General features: G+C 39.8%; 1 protein-coding gene across 1 annotated transcript in view; it reads right to left on the bottom strand.

Annotated features, from left to right (window-relative positions):
* Positions 1-10,396: 10,396 nt before the first annotated feature.
* Positions 10,397-14,873, bottom strand: part of abhd3 (abhydrolase domain containing 3, phospholipase) — a 46,500-nt gene continuing 42,023 nt past the window's right edge. The window contains 1 exon segment of the mRNA XM_036596566.1: positions 10,397-14,154. Within this exon segment, the coding sequence (XP_036452459.1) occupies positions 13,973-14,154 (182 nt within the window). The 3' untranslated portion in view covers positions 10,397-13,972.

Here is a 14,873-nt window from a genome sequence, read left to right on the forward strand (position 1 = left end):
AAGTATTTCTATAATTTCTACAAAATGTACCGTGATCTGAGAACATTTACAGAACAGATTATACTGTATCAAACACCTGATTGTACGGCTATTGTCATATTATTGTGACAATTTGGTGAAAATACACCAAACATGCAGTATCTTCAGATTTACTGTAAAACTGGGTGCCAAAAGTGTCTTTCAGAAGCAGCAAAGGATCATCTTCACTGCAGTTTCATTGTTTTCAGTTTTCCATTTTTTAAAGCTCCTGTCAACATAGTTTCAAATGTTTGAAAATTTAGTTTTATTGTAAAGATAAGCTGTGAAAAAAAAACATTTACCAGTGTTATATCAAGAAATATATAAATTAATACAATTTAATTAAGCAACAGAACCCGAGAGGGAGTGTGTTGTCGCGGAATAACATCACGGCTGTGATTTGGTCGCCGTAGATCATCACAGCCCGTGATGTTATTGGCGATAACACACTCCTCGAGTGTTCTACTGCTTTAATACAACAGTTAAATAAATAAAGTAATAAATTAATAAGCTGGGTCGTGAATGCGGCGTTTAATATGTTTTAATGTTCGCAGTTCCTTCGCCAAACTATAGTTCCTTAACAAGCAGCTTGTTGCTACGTCAGAGTAACGAGCTCCGCCCACTTGCTGCTCAGCCGGCAGTTCGTTCTCCAGCTCCTTACACTAAATTCCCAAACTGTCATCACCACTGAGCAGCTTTTCAGTTGGCAGCTGTGACAGAAGAGCAGCTAAACAACCTGGAATCAGCCAGAAACAAACCCAATACCATTCGCCAAACGTGTAGTCTGATCTTCAGAGTCTGATCAAATCAGACTGAGCCATAAAACTGCCGCAATATCAAGTTCAGCTCAGTTTTGTCAGTTTTTGCCAGATCAGTATTAATGTTGTTTTGTTCCAGCCAGTCTGTAAAGCATCTTACAGCCCATTTAGTTTGGCGAATGGTGTTGGGTTCATTTCTGGCTGATTCCAGGTTGTTTAGCTGTTCTTCTGTCACAGCTGCCGACTGAAAAGCTGCTCAGTGGTGATGACAGTTTGGGAATTTAGTGTCGTCTCACCTTCAGAGTCTGACCAAATCGGCTGTTGGCCAAATGTGTGATACAGTGTTTGTGAAAAAACATGATGTTCTGGCGAAATAACAGCACAGTTAGAACGCTTCTCAACCAATCAGCTTGCGTGGCCGGAACTAACTGTTGTATAACAGTAGATAAAATCTCCAAAATTCCCCACTGTTGCCCGCACAGAACTACAACCTAAACAACCTGGCAACAGTGGCAGTGCTGAGCAGCACTGCCAATTGGTTTCAGCCTCGCGCTTTTGTTAAACAATAGTTTCGAGAAAGTTTTGATTTAAAACGTATTCCTTAAAACACATCCATGGTGGAGGAATACATGCAGGGTGCTGTGAGGCAAAATAGTCCCCAAGGAAAACTGATTATTCCAAATGTTCCACTATTTTCCATCATCAACATTCCATATAAACTCAGAAGACTCGTGTAGGTTCACTGGTGGTTCTGGATAGTAAATAAAATGTCTATATTTGTGTTGTAGTCATGGCGACCCCTGGTTCCTATCACCACCACTGTAAAGACATCTGAACCATTTCACACCAGACCACTCTGAATCACTCTGTTTACATCTCACACACTGAATTACGCAAAAATGGTTTCAACTTTGAAAACAACCAATTGTAACTAATTTAAATTTTAATTTTAAATAAATATTACACATTTTTTTAATTACTCTAGAATACAATCAGTTTGAATTGAAGTCCCTGTAGTTACTGATAAGCCTTAGTATCTAATAAGCCTGAGATTTGAATGGGTTAATAAAGAAATTCATGCTGTGCTGGCAGAGCTTCAGGTCTAAAAGGCTAACATAGTGTGGGTGGAGGCTCTATTTCTCCCACAGTCAAGCATATCTCACTGAACTTTGACACTTTGCTTTCTATGACACATGCTATTCTGCATTGTAAAACATTTAGATCAAAACTGTATTGGGCAAACTTACTTGTCTGATGTGTATGAGATCATATTCGTCCAGCTCAGCTGTACACTCATTTAAAATGGTTTGATACTGGGCAAAAGACTCAAATCAAAACAGCCATTAAGTACTTCATCTTTAAGATAAGATAATCCACTTGCATAAGGAAGGAGAAGGTAAAATAGAATAAGTCGAAAAACATGAGTTTCCAAAACTGGAGCTGAAAAAATGACTGAAAGCTCCAGAGAAAATACCTCCTAACAACCACCTGGAAGACCTGGTAGACCCCAAAACTGCCCCCATCAGATAAACAGCACTTAAAGCTTTCATCTCTGAGAGAGAGGAGAAAATCAAGCTGCTTCAGATCTGAAAACATTCACAGGTGTTTCTGTCCATCCTTCCACTGTGAGAAGACGACTCAGCGCTGTGGGTCTGAAAGGATGTGTAGCTGATCAAGAAGAACCTCACTGAGAAAAGGAGACGGACACATCAAACAAAGAAGCTGAACGATGGACTGACCACCCCAGAGTCCAGACCTCAACACCACTGAATGTGTTTGATTACTTCAGAAAATGATCAACCAGCTTCTATGACTGAACTTTGGAGGTGGGTCTGCAGATTCTGGAAGTGAGTCTCCTGAAGGTTGAGACCCCCAGTAATGCAGGTGGCGCTAAATTTCTTTAAAACATCTAAAATCTGTGAACTGCACCGCTGAACTTTCACCTTTCTTCGATTCACTGATAGGCTGCATTGTGAAACCTTTGGATGTAAAACCTTCTCACCTGACAGGGGTGCGGTTGTATGAGATCATATCCGCTCTGATAACACTATAATAATAATAATAATAATAATGACAATAATAACAATAATAGGGATAAAATGAAAAGCTAGATGCACTTACAACTGTATTTAGTAACACTTTACTGTGAAGGTTACACAACATCTACAGGAGCCTTTAATCACAACTTACATAAAGCTGCATAAACATTTATAAAGGCTTATTCCAACAAACATCATCTGTCATAACGTGGTGAAAGAACATTTTCAAAAGCAGCTTTTATGACTGCTGCTTGTTGGGAAACTTTGGCCTTTATAAATGTTCACGTCTGTCATGTGGCCTTCAGTGTCACCAGTTATTTAACACTAGCTCTGCAATGTGCTGCTGCAGACTGTCCATCCCGCCACATCGCCCAGCTGTGTTTTTGTTTTGTAATGGTCTGATGCTGGACGTCAGACAGATTCACCGCCAGATAAACTTTGCACTCCAGCAGTGTGTTAATAACCACATATGCACAAGCGGAGACACAACTCAGTTACCATGATAATCTCAGTGACCTGTCGTCATGCCTCGGAAGTAGGCGAAAGGGCACCGAGTTCCCTTTCGCCTACTTTGGAGGCATGACAACAGGTCACTGGAATTCCCAAGCTTAGTAAACGTGTGTCCACTTGAATAAGGAGATTGCAGCACTCTAGAACATTCTCCACATCACTTGAGTAAGACCTGTAGACCCACTGAATTACAGTACAGCAGATGCAAGCACTTCACGTTCTTGGAAACCCTCACAAAAAAGTGATTAAAGTTCATTTTATTAAGTAAACTCAGGTACAACCCCATTTCCAAAAAAGTTGGGACGCTGTGCAAAATGTAAATAAAAGCAAAATGCAATGATGTGCAAATCATTTAAACCATATGTTTCATTGAAAGTAGTACGAAGACAACATATCAAATGTTGAATTGAGAAATGTTATCATTTTTTGTAAAATATACGTCTATTTTGAAATGTGCACGTCACCCATACCATGTGCACTAATGCCCCCCTATACCATCATGAATACTGGCTTTTGAACTGTGTACTAATAACAAGCTGAGTGGTCTTTATCCCGGAGGACACAGTGTCCATCATTTCCAAAAAGAATTTCAAATGTTGATTTGTTGGACCACAGGACACTTTTCCACTTCACCTCAGTCCATTTTAAATGAGCTCGGGCCCAAAGAAGGTGGCAGTGTTTCTAGATCCTGTTTATATCTGGTTTCTTCTTTGTGTTTTATAGTTTCAACTTGCATTTGTGGATGCAGCGACAAACTGTTGTCACAGACAGTGGTTTTCAGAAGTGTTTCTGAGCCCATGCAGTGATTTCCACTACAGAATCATGTCTGTTTTTAATGCAGTGCTGCCTGAGGACCCAAAGATCACAGCCAGCAAATACTGTTTTTCTTCCTTATATACAGAGATTTCTCCAGATTCTCTGAGTCTTTTAATGCTATTATGTACCGTAGATGATGAAAAGCAAAAGTTCTTTGCTAGAAAAACTACACACACTGCAGATTCATACTGGATTAAAATCACTCCACAATTATTACCGTCAGACTGTAAAACTACACACACTGCAGATTCATACTGGATTAAAATCACTCCACAATTATTACAGTCAGACTGTAAAACTACACACACTGCAGATTCATACTGGATTAAAATCACTCCACAATTATTACAGTCAGACTGTAAAACTACACACACTGCAGATTCACACTGGATTAAAATCGCTCCACAATTATTACAGTCAGACTGTAAAACTACACACACTGCAGATTCATACTGGATTAAAATCACTCCACAATTATTACAGTCAGACTGTAAAACTACACACTGCAGATTCATACTGGATTAAAATCACTCCACAATTATTACTGTCAGACTGTAAAACTACACACACTGCAGATTCATACTGGATTAAAATCACTCCACAATTATTACTGTCAGACTGTAAAACTACACACACTGCAGATTCATACTGGATTAAAATCACTCCACAATTATTACCATCAGACTGTAAAACTACACAAACTGCAGATTCATACTGGGGTACAATTAATCTGTAATGACCTAAACTACACAACCTCCACAGTTAAATCTAATCCAGATCTAACAGAGTTTAAGAATACAGTGTTTAGGAAGGCAGTGATGTGGTATATTCTCCAGGCACAGGTTGGAAGGTCTTTATATAAGCAGTTACATTGCTTTACTGGTGAATAAGCACCACAGCAAAGTGAATGAAAGGCCCAGCTGAGTATTAGCATTAGAGATTTGGGCCTTGTCCCAGGTCACTGTCCCGAATGGTCAAAGTGTTCTTTCTGTTCCACATCTGTCAGATTTTTCAACACCTGCTTGTTTACTTATTTATTTAGTCCTGAACTGTAGTGTGATGGGCCGCAGTTCGCTGAGCTGGCCTGTGCTCTGCCCGAATATAATCTCATCAGCAGACAGATGGTGGCCGGTCAGATAGACGAGGACATGATACTTGAGCTCGATAACTTTCACCTAACACACACAGGTTCACGGACCAGATGTGATGTCCTGATGACCTGAAGCTGACACATTCAGTGGAGTTGAGGTCTGGACTCTGGGGTGGTCAGTCCATTGTTCAGCTTCTTTGTTTGGTGTGTCCGTCTCTTTTTCTCAGTGAGGTTCTTCTTGACAGCTACACATCCTTTCAGACCCACAGCGCTGAGTCGTCTCCTCACAGTGGAAGGATGGACAGAAACACCTGTGGATGTTTTCAGATCTGAAGCAGCTTGATTTTCTCCTCTCTCTCAGAGATGAAAGCTTTAAGTGCTGTTTATCTGATGGGGGCAGTTTTGGGGTCGACCAGGTCTTCCAGGTGGTTATTAGGAGGCACATTTTCAGTTTTCGACCTCCAGTTTTGACAGCTTTGACTTTGAAACATCTCCTGAAAAATAACACATATTTGTTCAACTGTTTCAAGCATCTATATGTCCTGCTTACTCCTTAGTTGTTGAATAAAAACAAGACACAAACACGTTTTAATTCCATAATTTACTTAAGACAGCAGATGCACTTATAGTCCATACAAGTACATGTGCATAAACATCATCTACATAGACAATCTTATATTAAAATCTTATTGCTGCACATGTTAAATAAGACAATCCTTTTATAAACCTATAAAAGGACAGACCAACACTGCTTCATGGAAAAAGTCTCTGTTGTGCTACGAGTGATGCTGTTGCGCAGGATGTCGTTGTTAGTATTGTTAGAAGCACAGATTCTCAAGACAACAGTGATACGTGCTACAGAAACTAAATGGCTGAGAAGCAGAGAGCAGAGCGGAGTCTGCGGGAGTTCACTCTCAAAACCCACGCGTTAAACAACAACACGCCACCACACGTCAGCGTCGGCACACTGTTTCTACTTTAACACAACCAGCGTGTTACTTATTTAACACAGGAGACTGTGCTCTGACTGACCCATCCAGGCTCCGCCCACAAATTCCTTCTGTCCTAGCTACTGTTGCTAGGTTGGGCAAACTTTACAGAACGTTAGCAAAACTTCTGTTCAGCTTAATGAGAAATACGTAAATTTTCAGTGTTATTAATTTTAAATTTTGTTTTGTATTCTTGTAAAAAGTGACACAAGTGGGCACAGTTTTGGTCAAGTAACTGAAGTTTTCAGTGATAATTATTTGTGGTCACTTGCATAAAACATAAACGCCACTGTTGAAAAAAAACAGTATCTCCATTTTTGCTGATTTTTAGTTTTCTACGTGATGTGAGCTCAGCAGCTGTACTGTATATTGTGTCAACATTTCCTGATGAATGGACCAACAGAAAGGCTCCAAAATCTGGGGGTGCTGGAGCCTATCCCAGCACTCATAGGGCGGAAGGCAGGAAACACCCTGGACAGGTCACCAGTCCATCCCAGGGCAGACACACACATATTCACACCTAGGGGCAATTTAGCATGTCCAATTAGCCTGACTGCATGTCTTTGGACTGTGGGAGAAAACCAGAGCACCCACAGAGAACCCACATAGACATGGGGAGAACATTCAGACTCAACACAGAAAGGACCCTGGCTGCCCGGCTGGGGAATCAAACCCAGACCCTTCTTGCTGTGAGGCAGCAGTGCTACCCACTGCCACCGTGCTGCCCCTGCTCCAAAGTCTCTTGGAGTAGAATCTTTTTACATTATCATACAGAGAAAGGTAGGAAAATGTTTACCTTCTCCTGTAAAGTTACTATTTTGGAGATACATGTTTTTCTCTGGACAGCGATGATAAGTGAATTTTGGCCTTAAGTTTCCTGTTCGCCTTAAAAGAGCCGCAGGGAAATGTTTAAATCAAAAATTAAAAAAAAAAACAAAAACAGAATCGTAATTGCTTTAGAAGTTTAAGGGTTTAAGCTTTTAACAGTTGCAAATTTTTCCTTTAAATTTTTGAAGCCTCAGCTGTTTTGGTGCTGGTAGCTATCCAACGTAACGTGAATGTCTGACCGCTGCAAAATTTGAATTTAAATTTACAGACTTCAGTCGTTTTGGCATTTCTAGCTGGCTAACGTAGCAGCCTGCACTCTTACAAACCCTCTTCAAGGGTTCTTTGGTAAAGAAAATGGTTCTGTATAGAACCATGGACACTCAAAGAACCCTTTGCATGTTTAAAGGGTTCTTTGCATCGTGAAATGGTTCTTCAGATTGATGGAGAATGTGCTGTAGATGGTTCTGTATAGAACCTTTTTGAAAAGGACCATCTACAGCACATTCTTCATCAATCTGAAGAACCATTTCACGATGCGAAGAACCCTTTAAACATGCAAAGGGTTCTTTGAGTGTCCATGGTTCTATACAGAACCATTTTCTTTACCAAAGAACCCTTGAAGAACCATCTCTTTTAAGAGTGTAGGTTGTGCAGGTTTCAGCCTACATTCTGGAAAGCTTGTCCAGTGTACACAATCCGAGGTACTCTCTTCTTTAAGAACCGGTCCCCATTAAAACAGTCAACACAAACAAAGGTGTGGTTAATTAACACGTGGTTTTTTTGAGAGTGCAGCCGTGGTCCCTCAAGCGCCGAGTCGCACGCTTATCATTGAGCGGCTTTCCCATCCGAACAGACCGAAAGATCCACACAACACTAAGATTCGTCACAAAGTACAGCAAGAGCTTCCTCACAAAACCAGCTTTCGCTGTGCAGCAACTCGCATCAGAGCTTCTCACAGCACTCTGCAATGCATGATGACAGCGCTATCTGTGCAAAATACTGGCTACGCTGCTCGGCGAAGGTTTGGGGACCACGCCTCCTTCCGGAATTTTCCAAATAATGTTTCATTTTTTTACTACAGAAGTCCAGAGAGGCCATGAGCTGTTGCTATAATTTCCAGGATTGTTATCTTGAGATAACTCGTCATTTCAAGATAACAATTTATTAAGTGTAGAGAAGAAGACAAATAACTCGTTATCTCCAGATAAAAGATAAGCTACTTGTTATTTCAAGATAACAATTTTGTTATGTTGAGATAAGATAAATACCTCGATATGTCAAGATGACAACTTTTGTTATTGTGATAACAAATAATTTATTTCAAGATAACTGTTATTATCTTGAGATAACAAGATAAGTAACGTTACTTCAAGATAACAATTTTGTGTTGAGATAACAAGATAAATAACTATTTACTACATATCTCAACATAACAACTTTTGTTATCTCAAGATAACAGGATATAAAACTTGAAAAGATAAATAACTCGTTATCTCAAGATAACTTTTGTTATCTCAAGATAACAAGTAACTTATTTCAAGATAAGAATTTTGTTATGTTGACATAACAAGATAAATAACTCGATATGTCAAGATAACAACCTTTCGAGATATCTTGATATGTTATCTTGAGATAACAAGTAACTCGTTATTTCACGATAGCACTGTTATTATCTTGAGCTAACGATAAATAAATCGTTATTTCAAAATAACAATTTTGTTATGTGAGATAAGATAAATAACTTATCTCAAGATAATAACTTTTGTTATCTCAAGATGAGATACGTAACTTATTATTTCAAGATAACAATTTTGTTATCTTGAGATAACAAGATAATTAACTTGTTATCTCAAAATAACAATCCAGAAATTGATAACTACCTCATGGCCTCTCTGGGCTTCTGTAATTTGCAGTTACTTTATGGAAATTAAGGTGCAAAGTTTTTGTTGGCAATAATTGTTAGGAGTATTTCACACTGAGCTTCATGCTGTTCGAAAGTGTTTTCATTGGTATTTTGAGAAGTTAGTGTCCCCAAACTTTTGACCGGCAACGTAAAACTCTTTTTTTCAGTTTTTGCATAGATTATCATGGTAGCATCATGTTAGCTGGAGGAAAGAAGCCGTCTTGATTTTGCTGCACTAAATGTAAAAGAGAAGCAACTCTATTCGTACAGAAGCCGGCAGGATCGTCTTTTTTTGTCTGCCAAAGTAGCGACTCCGAGGTTCCTCAACTAAAAGTAGTGCAAAATCACATTCCTTGTCAATATTTTTATATTATCTACTGTACATTTTTTTTAAGAAAGCCAGCTTTTTCACTGCAAGAATGAAGGACGGGGAAAAACGTGCATGCAGAAGTTTTAGATACATACAATCTTTTCACTCTGTTCTTCTTTAAAAAAGGTCAAGATCATGTTCCATAGGACAGGAGCTGCTGATGAACGCAATACAACAGCCACATGAAGACTGTGAAAACGATGTCCCTGAGGGCTACGGAGCTACAGACGTCGGGGTGATGGCGATAGACGATGAGGAAATACACATGGATAAACAAGCTTTTCTGAAATGTAATAGTAACTCTACTCACAATGACCACACGATCTCACTGTACAGTATCGGTCAAGAGTTTGGACAGGCTCATAACACTTTTCTCACACTATTTCTCACTTTTTAAAACAAATGAAAGCTTCAAAACTGTGAAATAACACATGGAATCAGGCAACAGTGTAGCAAAAACTACTTTATCATGTGTCCTTTTGATCGTTTATGATTGTATACTAGAGTAATATCTTTTCACCAGCTTTTCTCTGGAAAAGATTAAGTTGTACTGTTAGGAAAAATCGCTATCTTCATGAAGCAACGTTAGCTAGCAGTGCTGATTAGGCCTCTGTTTTGTTCTTCTAGCTAATGACTAGCTAACTAGCTACCTTGCTAACCCTGGTTTCCTCGTCCACGGTCACTTCACAACAGCCTACCCTGATAGCAAGAGTATAGTGGGCCACCGTTGACCCGCTGATGGCAAAGCTGGTGGTCCACTGGTGTTTTGCTCAGCTTTTTTCTGGTAGCCCACCAGTGTTTAAGCTGAGTAATAGACAAAATTCCACTTATCATCGCTCATTTTCCACTTACAGTCCAATGTTTTCCTTCCTTCTTTAGTTATACTGTAACTATAATGTAAATTAGTTTAGTAAATAACAACAATTTCTATAAAATCATTTTATATCAGGCCTAGTCATTATTTTTTTTCCTCAGTTGTTTGCGATATTTGCCTTTTATTTTAGAAAATAATCTGTGTGCATTTAAAATCTGTTTGGGGAGATTAAAAACTAGGTAGAGCTTGTATGCAGGACAGTAATCTGGGTGGTCCAAGGGTGGTCCAGCAGTGGCAAACAGTCAGCGGGGTGCCGACCTTATCAAGACAGCGGACCAATATATGCTTGCTATCTGGGCTAGCTAGCTAGCTACTGTTTCCTCTATGCGATTAGCAACTTAGCTAATGCTATGCTACCTTCAAGTCGTGTCGGAAACATCAAATTTACGAGATGACCGCACACGAACGCCACCACAAATGTTTACTAGTGGGAAACTCCGATTTCAGTGCTGGTCAACAAAAAAGCAAAGACAGCCGGTGATTAAACTGGTAACATATCTGTTATCCAGTGGCCACAGATGAAAACTGCAGGCTAAAATCATCCCTGCGCTGAAATAAAGACATGAACATGTTATATGATGCTTCTAACTGGATAAAAATTTTGCTAATGCAAAATAAAAGGACTCTTTAAAGACAGAAAACAACCAAAAACATTATTTTCAGCTCATCTATCTTGTTTTCGACCAAAACATGAATCGAGTTGTACTTACAACCTCCAACGTCGTATGTAGGGACGTCCGAGGAGGACTTGAAGGCAGCGTTAGAGACTTACTCATGTTTGGAGAGCATTAATTCATGTTACTCCTCCAAGATTATGTCAGAATAAAGTAGCTGTTATTCATATCATGCCATTGGTGATTTACTGTTAGAGCTGGGCTGTTTCGCACAGTGTGTTTTTTAAGGTACTCGTCCTTGATTACATCACAAAAACTCAGCTAGCTATTATGTCTATCATGCTTCTGCTAACTACACAGCTAATGCTACGCTAGCCTAGCTAATGTTCACACAGTGTCTTTCCATGGTTGACTCGCTCATAATTATGTAGCTAGCTAGCTAATATTCCTATCATGCTATTGGTAACCCTGCTAATGCTATGCTAGCCTAGCTATTGCTTAGACAGTATCTTTTCATGGTTGACTCGCTCATAATTATGCAGCAAACCCCTAACTAGCTAGCTATTATTTCTACCATGCTTTGGTAATTTAGCTAACGTTAGAGCTGGTCTAGCTAATGTTCGGACAGCGTATTTCCATGGCGCTCGTTCAAGATTACATCACAAAAACTCGCTATGATTCCTCTCATTAGTAAGTTTGCTATTGCTACGCTAACTAAGCTAATGCTCAGACAGTCTCTTTCCATCCTTTTATATAGACAGAACTACAACAGGCCTGAAGATGCTCACGTTTTTGTTGGCTTCTAAATCTACTTGTTGGAGGGGACCCAGTTAGCAGAATTTGTCTGGCCCATTTGTGGACACCTCCTTGGGTTTGGTCTGACCCAATATAAGGCTGGGTCTTTGGCCCAGATCTGGCCCACCCACTGTAAAGTGAGTGAAATTAATGGATGTGGGCCAAATCCGGCCCAACTACACTGTTGATCCACAACATTCACGCCAGAATTGGCAGACAAATATAGACACCAGGCAAAACCGTATGCCGCTGTCCAGCAACTGGCCCTATTCTGGCCCACATGCCTAACATCTGCAACAGGTAGTCAACCAACACTCGTAGAAAAGCCAGAATCGGCCCAAAACTGTCTGCTATGCGGGGATGTGAGGTGTTAAATATTTTTATATTTAAAATGTGCACAATAACCTTTCAAACAACATGTTTATGGTTATGTATAACATATATTCAATGAGGTGTGTCCAAACTTTTGACTGGTACCGTACTGTATATACTTCATATAAACCAGTGTTGCACCACAGTAGTAGTTTAATGCTCTGAACATTCATAAAAACCAAAATCTCTGTATGCGTCTTACTGCTAATTCACTTCACCACTGACTGACTCTTCAAGTCTGATCAACTTTATGGTCCAGAATTACATTCATCTAGTGCTGTATGTTAAGGAGTAGAACTAAAGTTCCTCAGTTACCCCTAAAACCCTTAGAACATGAGGAGCTCAGATCAGGAAGTGCACTGATACCACTGTTAAACGGTCAGTAAAGCCCAGATCCAACAGCCCCTCTACTTTGGACACAATGCTAGCGCGTCTGATAACCTTTCGCTCCATTCAAGTCATTGAAGGGTTCCAGGGCAACTGCAGACTTTCAGAGGAACATTTTGTTCAAATCGTTTTATCTCAGTCCACTACGGCAACATGGCTTTCAGGCAGATATTCGCGATATTTTAACAGTTAAAGCCCCAATTAATAATCACTGTAACTATCAGGCTAGTTTAAGTACCAGCTACTTTGAATAACAACAATGCCCCATTCTAAACTAGATGTACTGCTCTCTCTTGTTAAGAGAAAAAAATAATGCCATTGAAAGTCAAGTCAAAATTTTTAAACCCAATTGTTGGGTTTGCCTCAATGACTTTGCAAAATGTTGGAAACTTGGTGAAACTTCCAAGTCTGGATTTTGGAGCAACTGGATTTTTAAAGTGAGATTTTGTTCAAATTTATGAATCTTACACCACTAGGGAAATATGGCTTCAGGCAGATATTTCAGATTAACATTTTATCAGTCAAAGCCCCGATCGATAATCCCTGTAACTTTGTTTTAGCAAGAACAAAAGCTCTGAAAACTCAGAAAATCCTGAGATTCAGCAATCCAACGTTCCATTCAAGACAGTTTCAGCACAACTGTAGACTTCCACTTGAAGATTTTGTTCAAATTCCTGAATCTTAAGCCACCAGGGCAATATGGCTTCAGGCAGATATTTCAGATGGACATTTTATCAATCAAACAATCGACCGATAATCACTATAACGTCTTAGCAAGAACCAAAGTCACAACACTCAGAAAATCCTGAGATTTAGCAATTCCATATCTCATTCAAGTCAGTTTTGGGGCAACTGTAGACTTCCATTTGAAGATTTTGTTCGAATTTCTAAATCTTGAGCCACTGTGGCAATATAGCTTCAGACTGGTGTTAGAGACTAACGTTTTACAGTCAAACCCCGGATCAACAATCACCACAAGCTGCGGACAAATTTTTAGTTTTAGCTGGAATGACTCAGAACCTCAGCATTACCTGGTCTTCAAAGTCAATATTTTGAAATTGAAATCGTTCTGGCTCCTCACCTGTGGGTTTCTACCAGTGTCTGAGAATTTTTTGTGAACTTGCTGAACGCTCCATTAAAGTCAGAGTTTTGAGGCAACTGTAGACTTCCAAAGAAACAAGTTTGTACAAGTTTCTGAATCTCAGGCCACAACGGCACCAAGTTTTCCTTTTTTTTCTGCATCAAGTCTAACAATTTTTAGTTTCATCTAAAATGAAGGTTGGTCAAAAATCACCATGGAATAGCAGACCTCATGTACAGTATGATGAAAACATCCTCTCAAACACAAACAAGTCACAGCTGTAAACCAATACAAATAAAACAGATAAACAAACATGGATCTGGACGGATAGATCAAGGTCGATCGACCCAACCTATGGAAACGAATGATATGGATGGTTGGGTGACAGAAGAAAAGGTAGTTGGATGAAACAGATGGATGAATGAAAACCGTATGTGCCATTCAGACAGGTGTGGTTTGGGAAATGTAGGGTGGGTTTGTGGGTATTTTTTGCTCATGGCTGTAGAGGGCGCTGTACAGGGCGTCTGGTCACTGCAGGTTGGTCAGCCTGCTGCCCTGTTCGATCACGGCTTTAGCAAACTGCCGGAACACTCTGTCCATGTAGGTGCTCTGACGCGGCCACAGGCCCTCCAGAAACCCGATATGTCCCCCATGGCAGGTGATGAGGAGCGCCAGGTTGGGGTTTTGCTTCACAACTTCAACAGGAATGGCTACAAGAGACAAACACACAAACGTTCATTACTGGTGTCGACCCCGACAGGTTCTGGACACACGCCAGCGTTTCCTAACAAACACTTTAATATCTTATTCTCAACACCATCCTGGAAACAAAATTTACATTCCATAATTAACCATAATTTTAAATTTGTTCCTTTTTAATTTAAAATATTCCAGTTTTTGACTTGCAACTAATAGTTCTACATTTATACATGGATGTCAAAATGCCAAAGAAGCCAAAAGACAGATGTTCTGTAATTAGACTTACGGTATTCAGTAATTCGGTCTACTGCAATTTAATCAAACAAGCTGCAGTTTCACTGGAGACTTTGTAGAGACATAAAGCAGCTCTGCCATCACAAACTACGGCTACACCGTCATGCTCCGATCACATGATACAGCCCGTTCTGTGAGCAGAGCTCGTAAACAATCATAACGAACGAAGCCGCAGCACGGCAGAAGGAGGAGCGGACAGAAATGTGTCTCCCTCAGAAAGGTAAAATGTCATGTCCCACCCAGCTTGGAGAAGGAAAAAACACCCATGAATACATGTACAGGGGGGTTCAAAAGTCTGAGACCATCTATTTTGCATCGGCTTTCAAATTTAATACAGTTTTTCATCACCAATTATATTATCAACATTACAATTCAAATGAAAAGTAAATCTCTGAAATATTTACATGATTTCTGAATTTCTCAGTATTTTGTGTGT

This window comes from Colossoma macropomum, unplaced genomic scaffold, assembly GCF_904425465.1.
Source record: "Colossoma macropomum unplaced genomic scaffold, Colossoma_macropomum, whole genome shotgun sequence".
Taxonomy (NCBI): domain Eukaryota; kingdom Metazoa; phylum Chordata; class Actinopteri; order Characiformes; family Serrasalmidae; genus Colossoma; species Colossoma macropomum.